Genomic DNA, 13,567 nt, shown 5'->3' with positions numbered 1-13,567 from the left:
GCCAAAATTGACAAGCAAAACTATCTTTTAGACAACTATCTGAAAGGAAATTAAAATTTTCTCCAGCAACATGTGAGCTGACACTAGGACGAATGGAGTGGAATCTATAACAATCACCTTTGTTCCCATAAAGTGTACCAATTTGTAAAAGGTTTCTTTCATTCATTTGGTTTATTCTATTTTAAATTAGAAAAAATGACATCGTTTGCCTTGTTCATTCAAAATAAAACCTTTGAATCGCACAAAGCAATGTGAGGGGGGCGCTTCTTCGACAATTATTATTAATATAGTAATTTGTTTGTGTGTGTGTGTTTGTGTAGGATGGGGAGATAGATTACTTCTTGGCAAAAGTTATTTTCATGGCATGCGTTGGAGTGATCTTGAAGCCTTGCAATGCCTCCTTGGCAGCATTACTCTGCAATTCTGTGGTGAACTCAACGAAGGCAATGTCATGGCGATTGGGTACAAGACGCACTTCCTTGAATCCAGGGAACTGATTAAACAACATGGATAACATCATCTCATTTGTCTCCTCCGGCAGGTTAGTAAGGAATAGAATTTGATTTGGCGGCTGCTCGGTTTGTGTGCTGGGAGCTGCATTTTCTGTACTAGCCGGCTTCTTTCTTTTGTCCCTAGAAAAGTAAAATGACATTAGTATTTAACCTCAACTTAGCATTTCTCTTCCTTGACACTTACTTTTTGTCATCTGTTCCAGGCACCACCTTTGTAACTTTCACCTTCTTGGGACGCTCCTTGAATGTGCCCTTCAGCTTGGCCACAATATCCGAATCGGATTTGGAGTATGCAATGCGCATGGGTTTGTCATAGAAGGGGAAACCCTGCATTGTCCGAAGGGCATTTGAAGCGCTGCCAATTTCCTTAAATATGACAAATGCCTGACCACGCATCTTCAACGTTTTCAGCGCCACAATATCAAGGATTTGACCAAACTGAGAGAAGATAGCGTACAGGGACTTTTTCAACTCCTCCTTTTTGATCTTTTCATTTAGATTGTTAATGTAAATCGTTTGATTCGGTCGCACATCCATATTGTTTGATTAATTTATTGGAATTGTTAGAGATTTATGTTACAATTATTTACAAATTTGCCGACAAACACACTTGAGGTGAAAAAAAAATGCCGCAAGAGTTGCCAGATTTTCAATTCTAGAGTTGAGTACGCGTAATCGATTATTCTGTCATATGCTATCGTCGCCAAATACAGTGTTGTATAATTTCGTATTGAAAATGTCATGTTATACAACACTGTTGCATGGTAATCAGCTGGCGTACATAATAAAAACAAACACAGACGAATTTCAATAGTGCTAAAAGTAATTTTCAATTTTTGTAATAAGACTTTTTTCAATCAACAGAACGTAAGCAAAAATTCACGTATAAACATTTAATTTTCAGTGAAGAGCTTTAGTTTGCGAAACAGTTGGAGTTTTTAGTGCCGGTTTGTCAACGGATGAGCTTGGCAGGCCACCAAAAACCAAAAGATAACGTAAGGTGGAAAAGTTCGCGACTCCAGTGACGTCATTAAGTGTAAAGTTAAGAATAGAAGTAAACCATTTTAGAAACCAGATAATTTAGATCTCATTTGGATTTTGTTTTTATTTAAAAAAAACGGTTAAATTACACAAAAATTTGTATCACAATTAGTATTATGTTGGTCCATATTTTTGATAGAAAAGTTGCAAGTTTAATGGAATATTACAATAGACTGTCTGGGCGCGGGTGCTTTCCTCCGCCGCGCCATGATCTCTCTCTCTCTCTCTCTCTCTCTCTCTCTCTCTCTTGTTGTCTCTCTCTCCTCTTCTCTTGGCCTATTGAAGGATACGTCGTTTGCCTGCAAAATTATATGCCCAGTTAAAGTGTGAATGATCGGGAGAGTTTCGTATTTTCACTTACGACCATTACAATGACGACCATAGAAACCAGGATGGCATTTACATTTCTTATTGGAGACACAGGTGCCGTTGCGACATTTGCAGGTGGAACGCTGCCGGCGACCAATTTCGCAATGATCTCCGCGTAGGCCATTGGGACAGCGGCACATATTGTTGCCAATGCAGCGTCCCTCATTCTTGCAGGGAATCACACATTTGGCTAGAAAAGCAAAGACACCAGTTAGTTAATGGTAACCATTATTCTCGCAGCGGGATCACACTCACAATATTCACAGCGTAGGCCATAATATCCCTTCGAGCACTGGCATTTGTCCTTTTGTATGCATTTGCCGCCATTCAAGCACTTTTCCTTGCAAATACCTGTGGAAGAGAGAAAGAGAGAAAACAAAGGGTCATAAAAATCTTTTATTTGACTTTTCTTTTTTTGATTTTATTGCAGCCACAATGTTAAAATCAGTTGCCAGATTGCCCCTGATGACTTTACGTTGTTTAAGCTCTAATTCAACGGTTCCTCCTACTCCTCCGTCTGGTACTACTACTTCAAAAGCTCCTCTGCGTCCGCGTCCCAATGCCTTGACCGATGAAATCATACGAGTCGATCATGCCGGCGAATTGGGTGCCGATCGCATCTATGCCGGACAAATGGCTATACTGGGCAATGGTCCTATGGGCAAGACCATTGAACATATGTGGGAGCAAGAGAAGTGCCATCGCAAGCAATTTGAGCAATTGATTCAACAGCATCGTGTCCGTCCCACCATTATGACACCGATTTGGAATGTAGCTGGCTTTATGCTTGGCGCCGGTTCCGCCCTAATGGGTGAAAAGGCGGCCATGGCCTGCACCGTTGCTGTGGAAACTGTAATTGTCGAGCACTACAATGATCAATTGCGTCAGATTATGGAATCCCCAAATCCCGATAAGGCAAGTTACGTTTATCCAAGTCAAAGCTCAAGTAAAACTAAAAAGATTCTGCTATTTTCTAGGAATTGCTGGAGACTATTACGAAATTTCGGGACGAGGAACAAGAACATCATGACACGGGAATCAATTGCGGTGCGGAACAGGCACCCTTCTACCAGGCCATGACTGAGGTTATTAAATTTGGCTGCAAAACGGCCATAGCCATATCGAAAAAGATTTAAATCCTAAAGTTTCTTATCCTTTCTGCTTTCTATGTTTCATTTTCCTTTCTTTTTTGTGTATATACGTATGTTTGTTACTGAAAATAATAATAATAATTGAGTAATTGTCAAGCGATGTTATACTTACCACCTTCACACTGGGTGCCCTGATAGCCCTCGGGGCAGGTACAGACAGAGGGAGCTGTGCAATTGCCACCATTGAGGCACTGGGCCAAACAGAAGGCCGTCTCACAATAGGCGCCAGTGTAGCCCACGTTGCACTTGCAGATATTGTGCTCGTTGCAATAACCGTTCTTGCCGCATTTCAAACTGCATTCTGGATCGGGAGCTTAAGTTTTTTTAGTTTAGTTCGATATCGATCGAAGAGAAGGAGAATATCTAACATGTTGTTGTATTTTAAGTGAAAGTGATAATGGAGGGGTAATAGGCGGTGGCAGAGGATGGGTACAGATAAAGCGTTTTGGCATGAGATGAAGAAGAAGTCAATTTGCTACTAAAATTTTGACACTAAATCAATGGTCATAATATTAACACATTTAATTGATTAACTTTAACACCCAACTTGGGTACATTTAGAATTTCCATTTAACTAGCCAAGTAGCTGAATTCATATTGAACAACAATTTCAAAAAATGAATAGAGTACAAGTGATTTTTAAAGATAAGCTCGAAGTCTATTTTGAAATATAAGGATAATGAGATAATTTTCAAAATCTGAGACTACTAAATGTATTCACTAAAAAGCAATTTGAAGCGTGATTAAGTGTGAGATAGCCTACGCAATGTACAGGAATGAATGAATAAGTTTGAATGGTTTGATGATTAGGTGAATTGAATGGGAATTGGGAATTGGAAACTTGACCAAAGGATTTGAGGCATTGCATGCAAATTTTCTTCATTTTTTTGCACTAGCAGATTTATATAAACATTTTTTAACACATTTGTATGGTTTACAAAAATAGAGTCCTCTTTTTCTTATTAATTGGAAATGATTTTTGGAAAATATCATTTGAATACAATTGCAATATTTAATTATAAATTAATTTTAGTTTATAATGTTTCTATGATGTTTTAGTTTCGGTTGGAGAACTCCACAAACTGAATTCACTTTGACAATGAGTATTCATACTTGGAATACGAAAAACGATTTGTATAAAAACTTTGATAATCTAATATGGTTATCTTTTTGGTATTGCTGAAAACTGTTTGAATAAGTCTTCGTTAAAATCAATTTGGTATGTCAACAAATCGAATGATTTTGAATAAGAATATAAAGCATTGAAAAACTTCAAGTGCTTTGAGTATTCCCATTTATTTCTACTCTAAATGAGTAGTCATTCGTCTCATTCATTTGCACTCATTCAATTTAGTTAAGTATTCAAAGAATAATTGTTCAGTCAATTATTAAAGAAATTAATACTCATTTAGTGTATGATAAATGAGTTTAAATTGTATTTACACAAACTAGGTAATTTAATGTCTCATTTATTTGTATTCATTATGGAACTGAATGAGTCAAATATTAAATTTTGAATAAATTTTTGCGGTTTTCTAGTTGCAATGGAATTTATATTGGAAATTTTAGTTAAAGTTATGTTCTTTTATAAATCTGCCGAATCGAATTGAATATGGAATCTAGAAACGGATATGGATATGGATATGGAAATGGGCTTTAGGATATACAGAAGACAAATACGGATTACAAACTAAGTATAGAAATATATATATAAGCATTTGTTTTGTTTTTTTGCTGTTTGTTTTGTTTTGTTTTTTTTATTTTTTTATTGACTTTTCATATACACTACCTTGCAAAGTTGTTAGTGAAGTAGGGTTGGAAGCGTCTATATCATACACACCTCTATGTGCGCATTCCTTTTTGAAGTTCAGACGAATGGGTGTGCCCGAGAGCGGCTTGTTGTTGCGATTCTGTATCTTGAGGCCGACATTGAAGGATGCTGTGCCCGAGCTGTTGCCAGTGCAGGGCAGAAATATGCTAAAATCTGGCTTGGAATTAGGCATACACCCACATTAAAACACACACACAGATATTTGGATTCGAAAGTTTTGAAGGGTTTTTCGTTGGTTTTTGGTTTACTTACTTTTCTGCTCCTGCGGTATCCGTCCACTTTTACGTATCGACAAAGTTGGAGCCTTTAAAATGCTATCATCCATAGTTTGTAGACGATCAAAATCATAGAAATACTTGCGACGACCCGATTTCCATGTGAAATTCACATAATTCACCTCAGATGGTATAACCAGATAATTGTAAATCGATGTATCCCTCAGATCATGGGTAACACGACTATTATGTATGGCATAGATGCGATCCGAATAGCCCTCCGGAAAATAGATGGCTGTCCGCAAAAATTCACAATTTAATAGACTTCAACAAAATGATAATATAGAAGAAAGAAGGATGTTTCTCTCTTACCGCTTAGCATTTTCAGTTGCTGTTCATTTAGCCACAAGGAGATGCCATTCTCTTCGAGACGATTGTGCCGATTGCCAGATCCATTGCCATTGCCATTACCATTGCCATTGCCCTGCTGTTTCTTCCTTTGACCACGTCGTGGTACATGTTGCTGGCCAATGCTACTATCATTCTCTGTAAAATTATCAATGCCATCGCTGGTATTCTCCTCCGAGCTGGATGTATCCGCTCGACGATTGTTATTCTGATTTTTTTGATTATTATTATTGCGATTATGATGCTGCTGCTGACGACATTCCAGTTGGCCAATACACAATAGGGTCTGGACAATTAATACCACATAGAACCATTTGATCAAACGGCAACCGAAACTTTGATGTGTCTGTTGTATCATATTTATCCACTTTGCTAAAACAAAAATAAATATCAACACAACAGAACAGAAATTGAAATTGAAAAATGAATCCAATTGGAGGAGTGGGGGTGAGTGGGAGAGAATGGCTTAAATCAACATTGAAACCGATTTGTTTACTAATAAATATTTATTAAGAAATTCCTTTAACTTCCCCGATCGCATCGTCAGTTAGTTTTGTTTACACTTCACTCTTTGAAACTACAAAAACCGATGTGAAGCAAAATATTTGCACAGTTTTTCAGTTTACAGTTTCGCATTTTTGCTTAGCTAAGATTGTACACCCCACCGACCCCCACCCCACACACACACACACACACACACACACGATCCCTAGTTACACTTGACTCCTTGACTTGTTTTTTCACTGACCATTTGCATATGGCTTATTATACAATTTGCTGATCAGGTATATATAATATTTTTTTTGCAAGGGTTCAAAAAACCAAAACTGGCGACAAAAAAAAAAGAAACTGTATGTAAGTAAGGGAAGATCAAATGGCTACTGGATTTTTGTTGCCACTTTTAAAGTGGTTAAGACAGAAAAAGAAAAGACAAAAAAAAAAAAAGGAACGATGCGATGCGATGGCCAGGCACAAATTGAAGTGTCTCCGTTTCATCGCCCTCTCCTCAATCTCAATCTCAGTCGCAGTCTCAGCCTCAGCCTCAGCCTCAGGTGAGCGAGAGCCACAGCCAGAGCCAGAGCAGGTACCAACAATCGTTAGCACTTTGCCTGGTGTGAAGTTTTACCCAAAGTCAACGAGATGGGCCCCAGACACAGACACAGACTCAGGCAAAAGACAACACAGAGAACAGATACTTAAAGAAATATATATATATATATATATATATAAGAAAAAAAAAGAGACAAAAACCTGGCGAACAAGTGATCGTCGGATTGTCGGTCGGATCGTCACGTCTGGGCACAGGCACTCACTCATATGAATGAGCGAACGTGCTAGCATTGCATGGGACACCATTATCGGAGGGGTTGGGGGTGGACTGAGACCAAGAGACTAAGAGACTGAGAGACTGGTATTGGTAGTAGATGATGTCCAAGAAAACAAGTTAAGGTGTCTTAATAAGATCAAACATGGCGATTATGAGGAATTACTTGAAGATAATGACATGTGGCCTTAACTTAAAACAGACGACAAACGAACAAATGGATAGGATGAGATGGAATAGGATGGATGGATGGATGGATGGATAGTTGGTTGGTTGGGACGTATGAGAAACGTCATTGATGAGGATGCCAGTATAAGGAATGGACTTTCCACTTGAACTTGGGAACTGCTCATTGAATGTGACGTTTTCATTTTTGGTTTTTTTTGCCATTAACCCTTAAGGGCAATTAAGTCCACATTAACCACAAGAGGCTGAGGTTGAGGAGGAGCGAAGGCAATTGCAATTATACAAAATTCTTAAATGAAGAATATAAGCCTTGAGCTTGAGAAAAGTAAAGTCTCTATGTTGCAATCACTTAATTGGTTTTCGAGACATTCATTTAATTGCATGATTTATGTGGGCATTTTCTTTAGGGAATGAATCAGGGCATTTCACGGAAGTAGATTTCCTTCTTGAAGACAGAAAGAGCGCAGTTTTAGAGTCACACTACGTCACTCCGGGCCGGGGACTTGACTGGGAGCTTGATTTCGTTTTATTTAAAAATAGATGAAATTATTTGTTTTGACTTTTTTAAGAAAAAAAGAAAAAAAAAAACTCTCTCAGCAGCATATGATAAGACGACTTTTGGATTCCCGTCACATGACAAGCGAGTGCCAGACGACAATTCTGCCGTAATGTGGATCCGGAATGGAATTTGGAATATTATTCAGAGGGGAGGAGGGAATAGATTGTCACGTGAGACACAAATATTGGTAGTACATTGCTTGAGAGAGCTAAAAGGATCTTGTAATCGGGAATGGGGTTGGGATTGGAGCACAATCCCCTTAATTGTCAGTTTAACAATAAAGCCATGAAATGTTATCCACTTGTCCAGTTGTCATTAGCACACATTGTAATTGCTTTCCCCCGCCCCATCGCCATCTCCATTCCCATTCCCCCTCACCATGTGGTTCTTCTTCATCTATCTACTGAGAAGCAGGGAGCTGAGAGAAATATAAGGCAACAGATTAACATTTTAGCGTGAAGCGATGCGACAACAGCAGCAGCAGCAACAACAATTTGTTGGCTCTTTACGATTATTGCCTTTCTCGCACCTTATTACCAAGAAAATAAAGAAGCAAACGTCCAAACGATGGAAACGATGGACGAAAACAGAAGAAGAACTGAAGAATACTGAGACATACATATGTACACAGATACTCTAGTGTGAGGGAGCGAGATAGAGAGATGAAAGAACCAGATGAAGCTCTACCCATGGTCCATAAGGCAAGGTGAATGTGATTGTTCTTGAACCGGTGGGGGTAAGGAGGGAGGGAGCAGGGGTTTACGGGTTAAGGTTAGGTGCATTGGGCTAAAGAGGAAATCGCACACTCAACGACAAACAGGCAGGCACTCGAGTCACTGTCTCTGTATGTGTGTGTTGGTGTGTGTGTGTGTACACCTTTCAGTTGGACAATTGGACAACATGGACATGGACATCGTTACTCTGTGGACTGTCGACGGGGCAGACAAATAGTGAGAACACAAAATAAAACAATCGTAAACAATCTATAAAGGAAAACAAAAAACTACAACGTGAAAAGAACAACAGCAGCAACAACAACACCAACAACAATAGCATTAACAACAAACAAATTGTTGGCAAAAGACAGAGATATTGACTTTTTTGTAGTGGAAGGATATGAATTCTACACTTCTGGATCGTTGAATGAGTCAATCTGAAGTTAACCCATGATTTTTCAAAGTGTCTCTACAAGTATGGACAGCAACAATGATGGAACAAGGAGTCCACTGCTCAAAAGGATACTCTAATTGCAGTCTTAGGCATGATCTACGATTATGGCCAGCAGTGTACATAGATGATCAGGAGGTAGGTGGATATGGGGGTTAAGTGGGTATTGGTCTCTCTCTCTCACGCTCTCTTTCCCTCCTTCTCTCGTTGGCTACCGATTAAAATGATGTCCAACATTTGCCTCAATGTTTGCTTAATGAAACAACAAACAGAAAACAGAGAGAAAACCTACACAGTGGAGAGAAAAAGAGGCTCTTTTAAAGGCTAAGACAAGCACCAAAAATATCTTCAGCAAATAACAAAAAATAAAAAGAAGAAGAAACAACAACAAAAACAAAATATAATAAAGTTACCAGTAAAAAAAACAACGAACTTCAAATGCCCTAACCATTGTTACATGTCACAGAACTAATAAAATTACAAACGACTTAAACTAATTGAGAATTATAAGCACAAACTATTCACTTAATTGGTTAGCAACTTTGATACTTTTTGCCTTCAACCCACTCTTACTCGTCGTATGCCTTATGATGATAATGATCATCAATTGGGCATGGGGCACAGCATTTGGCCTTCGGTTAAGACCCAAGACAAGCTAAACCAACTCTCGGGAACTGGAGACTGTCTCCAAGTGGGCTTCAAGTGACGCAGCGAGACACGCAGGCTGGGCCAAGACAAGACAGGCAGACAGACAGACAGACAGACAGACAGACAGACATACCGGGCGGACCGGCAAACAGGCGGACAGAGGGACAGACGGACAGGCAGAAGCAAAAGCAGGAGCTACTTCACAGAAACATACAACATTGATTCTGATGAGGCGATTGCTTGGGTGCGAGAGTGTCTGCCCGTCTGTCTTTCTGTCCCATCTGTCGGTCTGTGTATGTATTTTTGTGTGTGTAGGTGTGTGTTTGCGATGTGAAGAGGATAGCCAAGTCAAGTGTAGAGGATTGAGAAGGCGTTGAGCAAGATGAGCAAAGAGGAAGATCGAATGGGATGGGGGAGGCGAATTGGAGGGTGGAGTTTTGCACACCATTCCATACAAACAGCATTGCCTTGGATCTGCAATCTGCGTCTCTGACAGGAAGTATTTAGAAGATAGAACTCGAGGCCATTGCGCCTCGAGAGAGAGAGAGAGAGTCATTGTGGCAATCAAATCAACGATCGTGGAATTGAAGCGCGCCAAAAGTAATGAAAACCAATCTAGAAATGGGATTGAGGTACAGGCTAACTATAGGTCATGACCCAAAATCCCAATATTCCCTGATTAATAATCTCTTTAACGACGTCTTGAATCATTGTGTAATTTTTGCACTTTTGAAAATTAAAAAAACAACAATCAATCGAACGATCGTTCGAATCGATTCACAGTAATTGGGGGAATATCCAATACACACACGCACACACACACGGACACACACTTGTGGAGACTTCCATCTTTTTTCAATTTAAAAAATGTAATTAAGTAAACGATGCAAGAGCGGATATTAGTTGAAATTAAACGAACGAGAACGAACGAACGATCGGTAGGTCGATCGTTTCGAATTGATTGGTTGATATTAAATCAAAACCAAAAAAAAAAAAAACAAAAAGCTCATCTGGGGAAAGACAAAAAAAAATGAAAATGATCTTGCTGTGCCGCCTTATCGGCAATTTATATTTATTATTATTATTATTTTTTGTTGCTCTTTTTTTTGTTGTTAGTTGGGCCATAGATCGCGTAGAAGATTAACAAATTGTATATATACACATTTCTTGTTTATTTTATTTTTTCTAAATTTTTGGTTTTGCCAATTGGTGTTTATGAATATTTTCTTTTATTGTCGTATTTATTAATTTTTTTTTGTTTTTAATTGCAATTTCTTAATTAATTTCCTCTTTCGAGTAAACGTACTTGTTTGTGGCACTTCAAATTGAAACTGAATTTGCGGCGAGCTTGATTTAAATTTACTTTTTAATTTCAAAATTTAAATTTCGAGTCTGTTAACTCATTTTGAGTCTGTTAACTCATTTGGAGACTGTTAACCCATTTGGATTCGCTTAACTAACAGTGCATTAACAGCAGAGTGGTGTGCAACTTCGATTCGCTGCACTTAACGGTCAATTTACAATTTGAATCACAAATCAACTGAAATCCGTTTGAATCTTCTACTGCCTCAAAGGAATTGGAAACCAATTTATGATATATTCCTTAATCCCTAAAAAGTCTAGTTAATAATAGCATTTCTAAAAAAATCATCACCCACTTATCTCCCGCTAGTTATACACTTTTATCTTTTTTTTTTAGCCAATAAGTGAATGCAAAATAAACACAGCAAAATTCGTTCAAAGAAAAAATACATTTATTGTGTATCTATTTTTATGTTTTCTTCATTTTTTTTTTTCAATTTCTTTTTTTTAATATTTTTTGTTTTTTCTTTTTTTTTTAATGTTGTTTTTCAATTCTTACGAATAGACGCATAACATTTAGTTACAAATACATTTACAATTGAAAATTGCTCTACTTCAAGTGTGGGAGAGGGGGGATAGTCAAAGGAAAGATTGTTTTTTTTTTTTTTGTCAGGTGGAAACGAAATTACAATTACGTGATGACATCAGATAATAATTTGATTTAAAGTAATCATTTTAAGTTAAACATACATATACATATACAAACTGAGACAAAAAAAAGTTATTTAAAAAAAAATGTATTAGGTATTTTTGTTTATCGTTAGGTATCGCTTATTAATCATATATATATATATATATATATATTTAGGTATATACATATTGTATGTATACGTTTTTAATAAGTTGTGTTTTTTTAGTTTAGTTATAATATCCATTCCGTTTGTTGTTAAAGTTGGTTTTTTTTCTCATTTTTTTTTGTTTTTTTCTTTAGTTTTTTTGTTTTTTGTTGTTGTTGCTTTTACGATACATACAATGCATAATAAAAGTGTAAATTGTAGATTAAAACTGATGTTGAAATAGTACATACATCAAAAATCGATAATAGGCACATACAAAGCAATGACTAAATCAGAGATATCATCAGATGAGCGCATAGTCCTTCAAAGGATAAACTATGCGACTGTGTGTGAGTGTGTGTGTTTGTGGTGTGTGTGTTTGTGGGTGTGGGTGTGTGTGTGTGTGTGTACATGCAACTTATGTCAAAGTTCCATTTTAACAATTTCTATAAGCAGTACATACAATATGTAGCTTTGATTAGATAAATGAAATACTACTACATATATCCTAAAGACAGTCTTGTTTCTATGTGCGTGTTCTTCTGTTTATGTAAGTGTGTGTGTGTGTGTGAGTGTGTTTCAGTATATGTGCTTTTACTACATATATATATGTATGTATTTATGTAGAATAAATATAATCGTTTAGAGCTCTCTTTCAAGCTCAAAGTTTAAGAATTTGCAAATTTGTACATTCTTTTGTCTGTATGAGAAAGTTGTGTGTGTGTGTGTGTGTGTGTGTGTGTGTGTGTGTGTGTGTGTGTGTGTGTGTGTGTGTGTGTGTGTGTGTAATGAGTATATATACACATTAAAGGATCCCATTAGTTAAAATTCGGTTCACCGAAATTTATAATTTATATTTGCCCTGGCAACTTGTCAACTATTCAAGGAAAAAAAAATGATTGTACAATACACAAATTTAATAATAACTTTCAAGCAATATAATTTATAACTTGCTTTATATAAACAATTTCGTTAAATAATATATAAACTAAGTTTTTCCCTCTCTCGATCTCTGCTTGATAAAACATACACAATTTGTAAGAAAAAAACAAACTAAATAGAATAAATAAATCAATTTTTTGTGTTTTCATTTTGAGATTTGTTTTGTTAAATTTTTTAGTAATATTAAGATAAAATTTAGAAGAACTAGACGGCGCTGCTAGGTACAAGAACAATATGATCCAAAAATATTTATAATCGAAGTCGCTTATGCTTCCTTTCCATAATATCCTTACTGACTGGCAAGGATATAGGAAGTTTTTGGACGTGGTAGCATCTACAATGTGTGTGTGTGTGTGTGTGTGTGTGTGTTTGGGTGTGTGTTGTGTTTCATGCAAATACATACGAGTATATAGGTATATATATATTAAGTTTTCTTACTTAATCTAATTTACACTTTATATAGAGCTTTTTATATTTTCTTTTTAAGGTAATAACTTTAACGGATCTTTCTTGATTGTATGTATATATAAGTATATATATATATATATTTGTGTATGTATATGTTGTATATTGTATATAAATATTTAGTTGGCTATACACGTAAAAGCAATTTCATATATACTTTTTTTTTTCTTTTGTTTTGTTTTTGAAATTTTTCATCCTTCTTTTTTTTTGTTTTTGAATTTTTTGTAACTTTAAAAGTTGATTCGTTTAATTGAGTTTCCTTTGTTTGTGTGTGTGTGTGTGTGTGTGTGTGTGTGTGTGTGTGGATGGGTGTTGTTGGTGTGTTTCTATATGTGATTTTGATTATTTCAATTAATGTGCATACAGCTCTTTGTTTGTTTTGTTTAAACAAATGCGAGGCGGAGGTAAATTATCGGTTAGTTTGGGGGTTTTACGACAGACTAAACTGATCTGATCGGATCGTATCCGATCACATGTCATTAATAATTTGATTTAATTTGCTTGAAACTGGATCTGATTTGACTGAGCTTTAGCTGTATGCACACGCACGCCTACATTTTTTTTTTTTGTTTTGGCACTTGGCACTTTCAGTTGGCGCACAAATTTATGAT

General features: G+C 36.7%; 3 protein-coding genes across 8 annotated transcripts; 1 reads left to right on the top strand and 2 right to left on the bottom strand.

Annotated features, from left to right (window-relative positions):
* Positions 1-152: 152 nt before the first annotated feature.
* Positions 153-1,150, bottom strand: LOC6648953 (U1 small nuclear ribonucleoprotein A). The gene is made up of 2 exons (XM_002071469.4): positions 697-1,150; positions 153-632 (listed from the first exon to the last, which is right to left on the bottom strand). The coding sequence occupies exons 1-2, from the start codon at positions 1,047-1,049 to the stop codon at positions 335-337; spliced, it is 651 nt and encodes a 216-aa protein (XP_002071505.1). The 5' UTR covers positions 1,050-1,150; the 3' UTR covers positions 153-334.
* A 115-nt stretch (positions 1,151-1,265) lies between these two features.
* On the top strand, positions 1,266-3,139 carry LOC6648952 (5-demethoxyubiquinone hydroxylase, mitochondrial). 3 transcript variants are annotated; one of them, XM_047011373.1, is made up of 3 exons: positions 1,266-1,334; positions 2,353-2,837; positions 2,900-3,139. In XM_047011373.1, the coding sequence occupies exons 2-3, from the start codon at positions 2,358-2,360 to the stop codon at positions 3,056-3,058; spliced, it is 639 nt and encodes a 212-aa protein (XP_046867329.1). In that variant the 5' UTR covers positions 1,266-1,334; positions 2,353-2,357; the 3' UTR covers positions 3,059-3,139. The 3 variants fall into 3 exon arrangements, with proteins under 3 accessions (XP_046867329.1, XP_046867328.1, XP_023035282.1); XM_047011372.1 differs by having other exon boundaries at positions 1,266-1,379; positions 2,900-3,138; XM_023179514.2 differs by lacking the exon at positions 1,266-1,334 and adding an exon at positions 1,432-1,507 and having other exon boundaries at positions 2,900-3,138.
* LOC6648951 (protein shifted) lies at positions 1,604-10,758 on the bottom strand. 4 transcript variants are annotated; one of them, XM_015177224.3, is made up of 8 exons: positions 10,718-10,758; positions 5,492-5,899; positions 5,157-5,414; positions 4,863-5,057; positions 3,186-3,386; positions 2,178-2,273; positions 1,915-2,112; positions 1,604-1,852 (listed from the first exon to the last, which is right to left on the bottom strand). In XM_015177224.3, the coding sequence occupies exons 2-8, from the start codon at positions 5,883-5,885 to the stop codon at positions 1,830-1,832; spliced, it is 1,365 nt and encodes a 454-aa protein (XP_015032710.2). In that variant the 5' UTR covers positions 5,886-5,899; positions 10,718-10,758; the 3' UTR covers positions 1,604-1,829. The 4 variants fall into 4 exon arrangements, with proteins under 4 accessions (XP_015032710.2, XP_023035278.1, XP_023035279.1 ...); XM_023179510.2 differs by having other exon boundaries at positions 3,186-3,374; XM_023179511.2 differs by having other exon boundaries at positions 4,914-5,057.
* Between the last annotated feature and the right edge of the window lie 2,809 nt (positions 10,759-13,567).

Source organism: Drosophila willistoni (assembly GCF_018902025.1).
Source record: "Drosophila willistoni isolate 14030-0811.24 chromosome XL unlocalized genomic scaffold, UCI_dwil_1.1 Seg141, whole genome shotgun sequence".
NCBI classification, from domain to species: Eukaryota; Metazoa; Arthropoda; class Insecta; order Diptera; family Drosophilidae; genus Drosophila; species Drosophila willistoni.
Note: the sequence above shows the minus strand (reverse complement) of the source record. Positions and strands in the feature narration are given on the sequence as shown.